We start from the raw sequence: 14,663 nt of genomic DNA on the forward strand, positions 1-14,663 counted from the left end.
AATGCCTGTAACAGAAGGTAGGGGTGGGAAGTTTTGATTCAGCACCTGGGTCATATAATCTGTTGCGAAGACTCCTGTGTGCTGGCAGCTGAAAGGGCTGTCTGTGATCCCAACTTCCAATACCTACAGTGCTTTAAATTATAAGATATGCAAAGCCCTTCTAAAGCCAACCACTGCACAACAGAGCAACTCTGAGCAGTGGAAGCCAGCTCCTTTTGAGATACTGATGAAAGACTTGTTTAGCATCTCATAATAATTAGGGGTTGTGATATTCCAGAACAATTGGCAATTTTGCATGAATCACGACACATCTGATAAGATCAAGATTTTTTATTTTTTTTTTTACTGAGATTTTTTTTTTTTAATGGTCCATACTACCCTCACTGCTCAGATTTCTTTATTTCTATTCCTTGTTTGTTTGTTTGGAGGGATAGAAAGCAGCTCTGCATTCCTGGAGATGGAACCAGGTGAGTAGAAATTCTTCTATCTGTCCCTGCAAGGAAATTGTCAACAAGTAGCAGTCCATTTAGCTTGATGTAAAATCAAGCAATTAGTGAAACTGGAAATATCTGCACACACAAAACTAGATTTATCCTTTATATAACCAGAGTCCTCACACATACTGATTTTTAATAATTTACAAATAGGTAATATATTTGAGGTATACAACAGTATTTAGAGCACACATACAGTAAACTGATATGTGTATTTTAGATATAATCAACTCTTAGATAAAATATCAGCTTTGCAAATATTCTCAGCAAACAAAAGCAGTGAACTGAAATAACCACCCTTACAAAATGCACCCCTTATTCATGGCAGCCATGGGGAAGCTTGCATTGTTATGGCAGATAATTACTTAAGGTCTGAGTATGGGAGAATCTTGCTCCAAATTCTCTCATTCAGTATTCCAAAATTAAAAATTCCTGGCAAATTCCTTTGGAGAGTTAGGATTTTCTGATTTGTCTGTAATACAAGTATGTGTGTAATTGCTTGATAAATGCTGCTAAGTTTGCAAGTGTAAAAGTTATCTTTACTTGGTTTTAACCCAGCAGTGCTTTCTGGTAGACCAAAAGCCTTTTTTGTACTAATGTGAATGACAAATTCAAGGGAAAAGCTAGGAGCAGCTTGAGCTGAAATGCCCTTATCTTTTCAAAATTACAGTAATGAATATGGTATTTGAATGAGAAGAAAATACAGAAACACTATATTACATAGGAGAGAGTCACTGTACTCTTACTGAATTTTGCATTTGTTCTCAAGAAAAGTGAGATGAAATAGAAGAAATTATTAGTCTCAAAAGGAGATATGAAGTATACCCAAACCATTTCTATGTACAATCTTATCAGTCCATTTCATGGCCGCTTGCCGCTCTCAGATGCTCTTAATACATTGTATACCAACAGCAATACTGCTGACATTGAGTTCTGCAGTGGCCAAATTGCACGTTCATTATAGTTCATAGTCATGTGAGGTCAAGTTCGGTCACTGCAAACAAAGAACCTTTGTCTGGATCTTTACTCCCTCCTCATGCAGCTTTTGCTTTCCTAACTTATGTAGCACTCCCTGGGTTGAAAGTTTCTTTTAACGAGGATGCTGTGTACTCTTTTGTAAACCTGTCTCCATTACTAAAAAGTGACATCATGGGAACGGCTGGAAGTGAGCTGGGAGCACAGAGTCAGGGTAGGGGCCATGTACAAAGAAGTCCCCCTCATCCCTTCCCCCTCCTCCTCCTCACAGCACTGTCTAGTAAACAGGTACTTTGATGCACTCTGTTGGAAGCATCATGAGGAATTTAAACACAGAAAGGACTAAACATTATTTATGAAAAAGAAAAAGAGTCCTGCCAGCTCTTTCTCATTTGCAGGCTGCTGTGTGTGGTGTGGTCAGCAGCTTAGTCTTACAAAGCCAGCGTTCTGCTGGTTTGCCATCCTATGCAAATTACTTCCCTGGCCTCATTGGCATGGTAAACACCTTGGTTTAAGAAGTTTAAAAAGATGGATTGCATGGTCCTGCTCCTACTGAGAGAAATGGCAACCCTCCCATTGGCTTCAATGGAAGGGGAATAGAGCCTCTCTTCTCTGGAAGTGAGATCCAGTGGTATTTGAGCTTTTTGGAGCAAATGCAGCTCAGAAAGTCTGTTCCTTTAGGGCATTCCAAAGTTTTTCCCATTTGCTTGACTCCATGGCAACACAACATCACCACCAAGCTCTCAAACTGAAACGAGATTTTACTACTAAGCCTGAGGATTTATACAAGTGTATCCTGTAAAAAGATCTTGCTGAGCTACAACTGCTATTGGACTAATTCTGCACCCTTTTCAGATGAGTGACAAAATGATCTCTGGATTTATTTTACAATAAGTCAAGAATTTATGAATGTTAGAAAAATAAAAAAAACAAACTACTTTACAATCATGCCAGAAATGACTTTTTAATTTTTTTTTCACAGAAATGCTGTTTTTGAGTAAAACACTGTATCTATTTACTGTTCTTTTCAAAACAGTCTAGAGAATAGTCTAAGCAACTTTCTCAGAAATGATACTAAAATCAGACTCTAGAGACTGGAAAAAATTACCATAGAGTCTCTGAGGCTTTTATTCTGATTTTTGCATTGCTTATATCACAGAAATTGCTACTTTGCAAGCTGAAAAATACACCAGTGTAAAAGCGTGCAAGAGAAAAATGTGCCAAAGGATCCATGTTAGATTCTGAACGTACTGGAGTCCATCTCTTACAGAGGGAAGCAAGGCAGACAAGCTTGCTTCACTCTTGCTGGCTGCGAGTTTGCTCTGAGTTACTTTATGGCATGCTGCAACCTAGTTCACTGTTTGATCTCCTATTTTTAAGCATGAAAGGGGTAAAAAAGAATCAGTGATTCTATGCCTATAGAAGGTAAAGTGTATAAGCAGTATCAATGGGCCTTGATAATGTCAAATACCTACTAAGAAATTCCCACATAACAATACAAATGAAATTATTAGACAGCACTCACAACTTTAACTGCCTTACATTTCATGTGTTTTCTTAGCCTCAGGGTGTAGCCATGCGTTGCCATCTGTGTTATATTTAGTTTTCACACTATCCAGTTGTTGAATCATCTCCAGCGTGAGCTCTGAGATCAGTTTTGCCCACGTTAGTCACAGCTGTGGCTTCTCCCATTGCACAGTCTCACTCCTGCAGACCGACCCATCCTAGAAGCAGTGATCCTGAGGCTGGCTGCACAGCCTTATACTGGGGCTTTGGCTTCTTCTGGGGTCTGCTCTTTGTGCAAACAGAGCTACAGAAATATGTAACGCTGGATTTCACTTTTCTGGGTGGAGTTCAGTTTCCCCTTCTGGTGCTTTTGATGCCTTTTGACGGTCTCCTGGGCTAGCCTCTGATTAGTGAAGCAGTTACAAACCCACTTAGCTGCAGTAGACACAGATGAAAGCGAAATCTGCCCCCTCTTTCCCAGCTGACCTTCAGTAAACCAATTCAAGAAAAAGTTGATATCAAGGCAAAACCTTTGATTTAAAGCTGGATATTTATGGGCTTGTATTTCAGAAGTGGCTGGAGATTCTGGCTATTTTGTTTTTCGAGACCAAAACTTGAAATGGGGAGTTGGCACTATTTCAGCCAGCTCTCCTTCGTGAGAACTGATACAGGACCACGTATCAAATTTTAAATCCTTGACCCAGATTATGTGAAAAGTGGGAGAATACTTCAGTACGTGAATATGTAAGAAGTACAATTTAGACATTGTCCCTTTTTTATACAAAATGTGATGCCCTAGGAAATGGTGCTTTGCTTTATACACTGTGCACAGGTGGTGTGTGCACTGTGAATTATGCTGAATGACAGACTTTTAGACTGAGTTGTACATTTTCACATCTTCCTGTATTTTTGTGAAGAGTAGACGCCTTACCTTCTGAAGTCCACCTTGCAATAAAATACGGCATCTTTTCTTGCTAAATGAAGGAGAATTCAGATCCACTGGCCCAAAACCTGCGTAAGCCTCTTCATAAAGCATCAGCCCCAATACCCCAGTGGTACTCCCCAGGAGGCACTCAGTTATGGGAAGTGGGGCATCTCACACAGGCACGGAGCAGTTTGGGTTTGGTCGATCAAATCTCATGCATTTTCTTGTATGTGTGAAAAGCATTTGTAATTCTTACGTTAACGGTTCTTATTTGTAATACATTCAAATTGACATGTAAAAGTGAGACCCGGAGAAGGAGAACACCTCCTTGGGTTACTTGAATTTGCGAGCAGAATATTTGCATCAACATAAAAGGGTGTGATGCGCTTTGTCGCTTTATTCCCATGTTGAAGCGTTCTAAAGAGCAGCGAAGACTCCAGACTTCCAAAGCCTTTTCATGGCGCCGTTATCTCACCTCAAAACCACAGAAAGCCTGTCTTTAAATAGCCCAAGACTGCCAAAGCCAAAAAACCACTCTTAGCCCGTGTTTGTTTATACGCAGCAACCTCGATCAACATTTACTTTTGCGCTCAGTGAAAGGCAAACGGGCACTGCTGCAAGGCCGGGCAGGCAGATCAATACCTGCCCCGAGTTTTCTGCAGTTATTCGCGTTTGAACAGCCACTCGGCTGCAGCTCACAGCCGCTGCAAGCCCATCTCAGCGGGGTTTTGCCTAACTTTCCCACTGGTTTTCTTTCGGCGGCTGTGATTTCAGAGCAACATCACCGGTAGCCACCGTCCGTCGCCAGAAAAGCGGGGAGGGGGGAGCGGGGGGCGGGCGGTTTGGTGCTGGAAGCGGCTGTTGCACGATGATGCCGCTGGATCTGGGGCGGCTGCGGGCGGCGTCACCCGGCAGCGGCAGGAGGAGGCCGCGCCGGGGCTGCGGGCCGGGGCTGCTCAGGGCAGCGCTGGAGCCGGCGCGGGGGACGGGCCCGGCAGCGGGTGCGCGGGGGTGCAAAAGCCTCGCCGAGCAGCGGGAGCGCAGCGCCGCAGCCCCGGGCCTGCCGCCGGCGGGACTCGCCGAGGGGCCTGCGGCGGGGCCGGGCCGGGCCGGGCCGGGCGCTCAGGAAGTCGCGTCAGGCCCGGCGCCGCCAGGCGGCCCGGCCGGCGGGTCCCGCGGTGCGGGTGGGGGCCGGGCCCGGGCCCGGGGCTGCGGCTGCTGCCCCCAGCGGCGGGGCAGGGCAGGGCAGGGCGCGGGGCTGCGGCGTGGCGGGAGGGGCGGGCCGGGCCGGATCGCTGCCTGCAGCCGGCGGAGCCGGGACGCGCGGGCTGCGCGGAGTGCGCGGCGGGTTCCCTGTCACGGTGCCCTCTGACGGGGGAGCGGCGGCGCTGCCGGTCCCCGCGGCCGCCGGGAGGCCGAGCGGAGGGCAGGTGCTGGCGGAGAGCCCCGGCCGTCCCCGCGGCGGCGCTTGGGGGTGCGGGGGCTGCGCGGCGGGGGTGCGGGGCCCCGCGGGGAGGGGGGGGGGGGAGGGCGGGAACGAGGCCGCTCCGCACCCGACACCCGGGCTCAGCCGCTGTGGTTTTATTTCTAGCAGACCCGCTGAGCCTGCGGGATACCGGAGCCGGGCGCCGAGCCCGTGCGGATGGCGGGCTGCAGCGGGCTGGCGGCGTGAGCGCCCGGCGGGCGGGGAGCGGGCACTCGGGAGCCGGGACTCGCCGGAGGTACGTGGGTAGCGCTGCTGCTGCTGCTGCTGCTGCTGCTGCTGCTGCTGCTGCTGCTGCTGCTGCTGCTGCTGCTGGAACAGGCTTTTCATAACCTGTTTTTTAAAGTTCATCTTTTATGGATGCGGGTGCAGCCAAGGTCACCTTGAGCACAACTGGAGGTCGCATTTTGCTTTCACTGCTTAGGTGTTTGAACCTTTAAAAGCTATTTATTTATTGGATTATTTAGGTATTAATTTACCGTAGCACTAATTAAAAAAAAAAAAAAAAAAAAAAGAGTCAAATTGGGCATAAGACCCATCAGAGATAAAAGGGATACCTTACGTACTTGGGCTGTGTAAAGGAAAGTGTGTGTATGGACATACAGACTCCAGCTCCGGTTTGTACCGGGGACTTTACGTGGAGGTTTTACAGGGGAGGTGCGTGTCTGCCTGGGGAAGGACGAAAGGCAGAATAGTTGGGCTGAAGTTTCAGGCCTTGCTCTTGTAAATGTTAGCGTAGAGGGTGGGAGCAGTCTCATTCCTGATGGTTTGTTTGTAGCTTGGCTGTAATGTAAGTTTCTTTGTGGTGACAGATGGAAGAGGCAGTCACAGCCACTTTGCAGTTTCTCTAGAGAAAAATGCCGGGATTCCTCTTTCAGTGGCTCTCCATAACAAAGCAGTTTTAATTGGAAGACTTTTGCAGCTATGCAATACAACACTAAGTTGTTTTGCTGTGCTTGGCCTACTTTCTTTTTCCTTTGGCCGAGGCAGAATTATTTATTGTGCTTATTATGTAAACTGTGAAACTTCCATTTTAAAATAATAGTGCAAGCTTAGACTTCTTTGCTCCTTTTTGATCCCAGAAGTCCATAATCTCACCTGTGTCAGCAGCACATTGAGATTTAGGAATGTGCTTTTTTATAGACCGCTCCTTCTTCCAAGGAGTTTGCAAACTGGTTTGACTATGGCTAGATCAAATACACATAAAATATACTGTGAGCTAGGATTGGGAGAGAATATTAATTAATTTTTTGTAGAGAATAAGTGTCCTTGAGAAGCAAATGATGAAAGAGGGAGGTCATGGAGTGCAAGAGAATAGTAAACTTCTGAAAGTGGCTGAAATGCCTATCCTGTGGCTGAATGGTTTACACCATGCAGTGAAGAACAGAAGAAAAGCATGAGGTGACTATACTGACCTGTAATGGGAGAGAAAAACATGCAGGTAGCTGATTGATGTGCTGCATTTATGGAAATTCAATGTGCTGGGTTCTTTTATTATATTAAAATAAGGCTGATTTCTGACTGCAGTGGCACTTCTTCAGACCTGACTTTTACTGCAGAATGCAGAAATACTAATTTGCTCATTTGCTGTTAAGATACTTACCACTGACATTATGTGTGTGCATATATGCTTTGTGTGTGTGTGTATATATACATGTGTTATTATTTTGCAGCTTCTGATCTTCCGTTCAACTTGTGTGTCATGGATGAAACTGCTTTGTCCCTTGGAACAATAGATGTTTCCTATTTGTCCACCTCAGCAGAGTGCGGTATCAGTAGATGTAAGCATTCCAGTGAGGAATGGGTAAGTAAAAATTGTGCATGTGGCTGGACATATTAACCTTATTTTTTCTTGAAGTTGAAGGTAGACTTTTTTGTATAGTATGAAGAATTAAGATAAGGCATAGTCTCTGTCTTCTATGACACAGTTTGATTGTAATTTAATTTGAAGTGTAAGGAGGAGTGAACAGTTTAGTGCTGTGCCAATGACTAATGTTGCTAGAAAAGAAAAACCTTCATACCGAACCCTGTTGATAGTCTTAGGGTTTTTTGCTGTGATGCTGTTAATCATTTTATATAGCAGTAAATGTGCAGAATCTCATTTAATGAACTGAGGTCGGATGGAAAGTCAAGTAGAAAGCTTATTGCTGTTCTGAAGGGTGCACTTTGAAATGTGCAAGTGAAAAGAAGCACAAGGCTAAAGATGCATGGTCATGTAGCTGTTACAGTTGAAACTATACATGCAATAGAGGAGGCAGAAGAAATTTGGTGCATATAAATAAGAAGCCTATTAAGTCTTTGTAATCTGTTGAGTGAGTCTTGGGATGTGGAGGATACAAAGGGGGCAGTGAGCTGGGAGGACTGGGTGGTGCAAAAAGAGCCACATGGCCTCTGAGCTGGGACTGGTTGGTTTAGAAGCATAGGTCAGGAGGAATTAGACACACCTCTGGAGAGGAGTAGTTAGAACTTGATACAGAAGAAGAGTTGGAGATGTGGTCAGAGTGGAGGGAAAAAAACAGATGTCCTGGCAGCTGGCTTTTCTGTATAGTTAGTTGCAGATACATCAGACAGCAAGCTGTGGGAACTGAGAGATCCATTAGGGAAGGGGATGAAGGCAGGCAAGACAAAAAAGACAGGAAAGAGGTTTTATAAGAAAGTGGTGGTGAATTCATTCAGGGCTTAGAGACAAACAAAAGGAAGACAGTATTGTTACAAACTTAGTTAATTTTGGAGCTGGCAGTACAGGAGGTGAGAGAAGGGATTGGACCAGGTTTAGCGTCCTGGTGATTCATTATTTTGAATGGAAGACTTTATTCTTGGAATAATTGTCAATTCATATCACTTGCCAAATCTGATATATGCACATTTTAGTTTTTAGTCATCTTTAGCACTGTTTTTGACTTTCTGGTTGTTTCTCACTAGGCTGGCTTTCTAGCTGGGTATGTGATGATCTGTACTTGTGTTTTCTAATCTTTATGCTGGTTTAAGGTATTATGGGTTCTACCTTGCTTGTTATCTACTCAAATGTGCCATTTTAAACAAACTTCAGTTTAACTTGCCATCATTTTTGTTTTGTTTTGGTTTGTTTCTGCAACTTCCCTTTTATTAAAAACTTAAAATATGTATTTCAGAAAGTGCTCAGTCTCAGGCAATCAATAACTCAGTAGGCTTTAATGCAAACAGTCACTGTCTTGGTAAAAATTGTTAAGTGCTGTGTCCTAACCTAGAGAATGTGTTCTGTGAACAGTTACTTTGAACTTTTTGGTTCTGTAATCTTCAAAAAGGCAGCATAACATTGGAGAAGGCACAGTGGTTCCTTTTTCATGCTGCTTTGCATGAAGCTGCTGGAAATGAACATAGAAAGTCAACAGAGTTAATATTTTGTGTATGTTCACTCTTCTTGCAATTTTACAGGGTGATGTCCATTTAAAGCTTAAAATACATTGCTTATATCCCAAGCACCCTAAGATTATTGACAATGTAATTTACTGTTAATTTCTTCCTACTTTTCTCAGCTGTCAGTTTCCTTGCTCTTTCTTACTAGAGTTATTTATTTTAAAACTGTGTGTCAGCAGATGCTGCAGTGCTTAAGATACATAAGTACAACTGTGAGTTTGCTTTTATTTTTAAAAATTACATCATCTGAAGGTCACTGATTTTAGAAAAACCTTGGAAAGATTTGTTAGTTTTATGTAATTTTTGAGGTGTAAGGTTTTGGTTTTTTTTATGTCTGCCAACTCCTCTTGTTCCAACTTTTTACATACCCAGTAAAACATGTGTTTGTGGATATTTACACAGTGGTCTCTTGTTCTGCAGGGGGAGTGTAACTCTAGGCCCCCTCTCTTCCGATCTGCCACTTTAAAATGGAAAGAGACTCTGCTGAGCAGGAAAAGACCATTTGTGGGACGATGTTGCTATGTGTGCACTCCCCAGAGCCGGGTAAGCAGATTACAGACTGGATTATGTTTGACAATAATACATAGTTGCAGCGTAATGAAGTTTCAGTAGTTTTCTTCCTTTCAGAATTAAGGTCACAGTGTTCTTATTTCAGGATATATAGGTTTTTTTCCATTGCGTGTGGTAGTATTTTCTTTGCCATGGAATTAATGGATGACATAGTCCTGTCGTGGTGCTTCATCTCAGACTTTTCAGAGTGGATTTACTCCTTGCACAAAACTCTCCAGCTCTTTGGAATTAGCACTAGAAAACTGTGTGGAAAAATTGGTCTGCTCTGGTAGAATAATAGAAATTTGGTGCATATGAAAGTGCTTACTTTTAGAACAATTAATTCTCTAGCCACAGAATATGTACAGTTTTGAAAATAAGCAAAAGGCTTCACTTGAAGAGATCAATCCTGTGCATGAGAAGACTGGTTTGTTTTGTACACCAGGCTGATTCCTGACTTCTTTGCCCAGTGTGGAAACAAGGAGTGCCAGTTAGGATAGTGGTGATATTTGTCTGCTGGGAACAGTGTCAAGATGGTGGCTCTGGAGAGGTTGCACAAGCTGATTTAAAATGTGAACTTTATTGAACTGCAGTGGGCAGGTTTTCCATAAGCTGAAGATCCAAAATGCTGATAAATGGCACATTAACAACCAGTTCGTCATGTACTTTGACTATGTGTACACCGGGCTTTAAATTGCACTCAGACCTGCACTGAGCTCCGTGATTGGCTGGACTAGAACGAAAATTTACTTGTGAAAATTTCTGACCAAGGAAAAGTTATTTCCCTCAATTGTTATGCCAGAATAGAAAATACAAGTGTGGGACAGAAATCCAAATGTGCTCTGGAGGTTATGTATGATATGGGCTTCAATGACTTCAATGTTTTGACTTGCAAAAAGGTGTATAGGAATACTCAGGCCTTTATACATTTAGTAATTAGTCTGTTAGTAACTAGACTGTTCCTCTCAAGTTGGGAATTACCCTTGAGAAAGAAAAATCTTGTGCTGTGTTTTTTCCATTTAATAAGAAACTAATTATCTGTCCTGAGAGCCCACTTAGGAAAGGGCAATGACCTGATTAAGCCCTTTATTGCCTTCTGCCATAAGACGAAAATAACGATCCTTGCAGCAGATGATAACAAACCAGATTCTCTGATTAGATGCTAGATATATCACTTTTTTTGAGCTGTTTGTTTTGTTAATCCTCTTAAGGAAAAGAGAAGGATAAGTGAGTCAGAATTCTGTGAGAATGTTGGCCAAGCTAACATGTTGCTGGTGCAGGGAGCGCGATGTCTTCCTTTTCCCTCTTCTGTTCCTTCCTGCCCTCCTGGGAGGTGATCAAGTTCACTAACCAAGCAGAAAACTACCTGCTTTATTTATTAATTTAGTCTGTCTGTCATAGTTTTCTGCCTTTCCTGAATGAAGTTGGCTCATTAAGGGCTGTGATGGATGCTAGAGGTGGTATAAGTTAGAAGTTGGAGGATAGTGTTTAGTGGGAAAGGGTAGGATGTTGTGGTGGGAACTAGGCAGGGAGAAGCTGTATCAGCTCACTTAGTCTCACAGAAACACATCTTGACTTAGGATCAGGGAAAAGTTAAAGAAGGAAAAGCTAATATGTGACATTAGACCTGAAGGATGAATTTCACAGGGTGAAGTTATAACCTAACAGCACTGGAGTGGACTTGGGTGTTCAGTGGTACTTAGCTTCATTGCTGATTTTTTGGGAGACCAAGAACAAGTAATTTCAATTATCTTTGCTCGAACATTTCATATAGGTTTAAGGTCCACAAAAAATTACCAGTGAATAGTCAAGGTTTTCTTTGAGGTTTTCTCTTCAGATCCTAGAGCAACAATTTGTTGGTTGTGTGTACTGCTTAGTTCTGCTTTAACATGAGGCAAAAGACTCTGTGCTCCCACTGGATCATGTAATTTCTACCTAATTTGCAAACAACATAGGACACTCATATTTGTGGCAAATGGTGTGTCCTAAACAAAGTACAAACAAACCAGTCTTACCTGATGGCCACTGCAAAATTGGTAGTGAGGCTGTTCTGCAGTTGCACTTTTCCTGGTCACCATCTTTCTCCTTCGCTGTCCCCTTTTTGTCTTTCTTGACGTGCAGAGTCCCAGTGGTTTTCGCTGTAATTCACTCCTGGCACGGTACCAGTTTTATAATTAAATATTATTTGGGCAGAAAGTAACTAGCCTCTTGGTCAAAGTACTTAACTTGCAATCTAGAAGATTAAAGTTTAGGTCTTCCTGCCAGGGAGTATTTGTCTATCCAAAGTGGAACTGCTCCCAAACTCATCCCAGAACAGTTAATAGCCTGGCATGTAGCGGCTTTACCAGAGATGCAGAAGGTCAGATTGAGTTTGTTGTTCAGGCATAGCTGGAATTTGGAGATGTGCCACCTAACCATGGATGGGTATCCTGAACCTGGGCTGCCGTTACACGATGCCTGGTCTGCTGGCAAACTGGATGTCACAGACCAAGCATCCAAAGGCTTACAGTTAACTAATGCTGAATGTGAGTTCTGTATTATGACAAGTCCTGGTTTGTATTACATCAGAATATGATACAATATTCTGGCTTGAAGAATACAGCCATTGCAAGCATTTCTGTATGCAGTAAAGCCTAGAGAATGCTTTGAAAGTATTCTTTCAGAATTTCATTTGTGAATGGTTTATGTGTATTTTATAAATTCAGCACTTCTCTGCCTTGGCTTTTGTTTATGGTAGAGGTGAAAAGCATGGCATTAGCTTTAATGTTACAAGGGATGTAAAGACACAACTGTTCTTATGTAATGAAATAGTCCACCAAACTTTTTGTTTTCTTGGTTTTACAGGATAACTTCTTCAATGCTAGTATTCCTTCTCTGGGTCTACGTAATGTCATATATATCAATGAAACACATACAAGGTAATGTAGCAAGTCTTCTTTTTGCTTTTAAAATTCAATGTGTTCTGATCTTAGGGCAGGGAAATCTCCAGGATAGTACAGGCTGAATATAGATTGCTGTCCTAAAAATGCAGGAACTGATGCGGATTTTAAGAAATCAGTGTTACTTGTTAAATCTGGCTGTGTGTATTTGGAAGCTGGGCAAAGTTCTTTGGGTGTTATAGGCAAGGAGTGTAAAGGTCAAACCTTTTTCACAAAAAGCAGAGCCTGTTTAAATCCTTTCTCTTTTACTGCAAATGGCAGCATCCCTAGCATAATGTTGAGAGGAGCTGTTTTGTTTCCATACTTAAAAATTACTTCAGGCTGCATTTTTACTTACTTATCAGATGTGGCTCACAATTTAGGCACTGACTATTTATTATCACTAATGACAATTACATCTGAACATGTCTTGCTAGACTGTCTTTCCTCTGCCCCAGTGACAACAGTGCAGCTTCTGGAGGATGGTGTATATGACCTAAAAATGATGATGTATCTTTACAATACTAGAATATGACTTGTTTCCTGAGATAAAGATACTGGAAGCACACAAAAATCTTTATTCTGTTCTTTGAAAAGTTAGTAATACTTGCCAAATTTTTTACAGTGATCATTAGCATAAGCAGATGCTGCAGTGTTTGTTGTAGTGTCAGAGCAGACAAAGAGAGACCAGCAGCCTGCAAGAAATGAGCCTAAGTGTCTGAGTGGAAGAAAGGCAGCATTGTGCTGTGCTTGAGAGGGAGGAAGCTAATGTTAGAAGATGTTCTTTCTGCAATTTGAATTAATTATGTTTTTTTAAGACTTGAGCTTGTAGTTTAGAATACAGAAAAATGACAGAAATAGTGTTTAATTTTAACTTTTTAAAAAATTAGTTTCAAAAGTCCAATGCTTATGAATTTTGAATGGTCAGAGTTACTTAAATTAGAAATGTAAGGGCAATAAAATATGGGTTAATGAATTATTCTGAACTAAAATGCCTTTAGCTCAGAATGTCATTATAGGCTGAAAAATGACAATTGTAATGAAGTTCTGAGGTCCCGTGGGGTTACATAGTCACAGTTCCTTGGCCTTGGAAAGCAAGAGGGATTCTCTTTTACTGCTAGTGTACTGTGCCTGTATTGAGACACTACCACAGCCTTTTTCTGAGGTGTGTCTATGTTAGTTTTATAACAGATCTTGACCCGGTCTGTTCTCTGTGAGTCTTGACTTCTATAATTTCTACATTATTAGAAAACACATTTTTCTGGTTATACTATGTTGTGTCTAAGCTGTAAAATGAACATAGAAGCCTTTATACCTTGACAGATCCCTGCAGTAGCTGTGTGCTGTTGGGGTGGTATGTTCACAGTTACCAAAGCTGTTGTCAGAAAGAAGCATAGCTCCTTAACTTTGCTTTTTGCAACAATCAATAAGGCTCTCAAACGCTGATGGGAAGCAGAAAATGGAAAAGCAATTTAAAAAGAGTCCCCAGTCTGCTTCCCTGACAGCATGAATAACAAAATTCCTTGTCCTCCAAGACAATCTGAGTATTTGTGTAACTGTTACGTGTCAGGTGGTGCTGCTGGCTTGTGCATGTGCACTCATCTTAATTCTCATGTGAGCAGCCTGTGTGCTCAGGTGGTTTGGCCTTTTGCAGTGTACAAGTTCCTTCTCATCTTTCCTGGCTGGTTTTAACGCGTGTATAAATTTACTGAAATGTGGTAGGGAGGTTTAATAGCCAAGCTCAGTAGCTCGGATGACAGCGAGGAGTGAGAGCTTGGCAGCACTCCAGCATGGAAACCAGCATGGGCATTGCCACCCAGTTTGGGACACTGGCTGCAGCATCAGCGATGCGTTGTGCCGGCAGTCCTCAGGGCAGGGTTTTTGCATAATGCTGAGAGCTCTGATCTTAGGAATGGCCAGAATTTAATTTCTTCTTCCAAATGTTAATTCTGCCCTGTCACATCAGCTCTGCAGCTCAGAGGTCTCAGCTCTGGTTTGTGGAGTGACCAGTGTGAGTGGTGGCTTAGCCAGTTCTGTCCTAGTGGGTGAGGAGGGGAACTGTGAGGAGAGAAAATTGTAATGAGTATTTACTGCTGGGAACTGATTTTGATCCTTGCTTGTGTCACGTGCATCTTTTGTGATGTTAGGAAAACTGTTCAAAATAACATTTTCCCAGGATACTGCTGCTTGGATGATACAGAGAGCAGAGGACAGGGTTGATTTAAAAGGCAGAGAAGGGCCATGTAAGCTAAGCTGCCTTACTTGAATGGTACCACTTGAACATACCACTTGAATGGTACAGAGATTTACTGATTATTTTTAGTGGTTCTATGTCTGTTAAAATTTTGTAAAGAGAAGGTACATAGGAGACATATAGGACTGTGTGTTTAAAAACACAGGAAAGGAAGAAAAGAAAT

General features: G+C 42.6%; 1 protein-coding gene across 8 annotated transcripts in view; it reads left to right on the plus strand.

The window, feature by feature from the left end:
• GPAM (glycerol-3-phosphate acyltransferase, mitochondrial) overlaps positions 1-14,663 on the plus strand; it is a 50,184-nt gene that overhangs the window by 13,655 nt on the left and 21,866 nt on the right. For 2 of the 8 annotated variants that reach the window (XM_051616742.1, XM_051616735.1), the window contains exons 3-6: positions 5,492-5,621; positions 7,057-7,187; positions 9,200-9,322; positions 12,173-12,246. In XM_051616742.1, coding sequence (XP_051472702.1) covers positions 7,086-7,187; positions 9,200-9,322; positions 12,173-12,246 — 299 coding nt within the window. In that variant the 5' untranslated portion in view covers positions 5,492-5,621; positions 7,057-7,085. Of the gene's footprint in view, positions 1-4,525; positions 4,688-5,200; positions 5,331-5,491; positions 5,622-6,679; positions 6,785-7,056; positions 7,188-9,199; positions 9,323-12,172; positions 12,247-14,663 lie in introns of those variants that run through there. The other 6 variants (XM_051616736.1, XM_051616737.1, XM_051616738.1 and 3 more) reach the window with 6 other exon arrangements.

Source organism: Apus apus, chromosome 4, assembly GCF_020740795.1.
Source record: "Apus apus isolate bApuApu2 chromosome 4, bApuApu2.pri.cur, whole genome shotgun sequence".
Taxonomy (NCBI): domain Eukaryota; kingdom Metazoa; phylum Chordata; class Aves; order Apodiformes; family Apodidae; genus Apus; species Apus apus.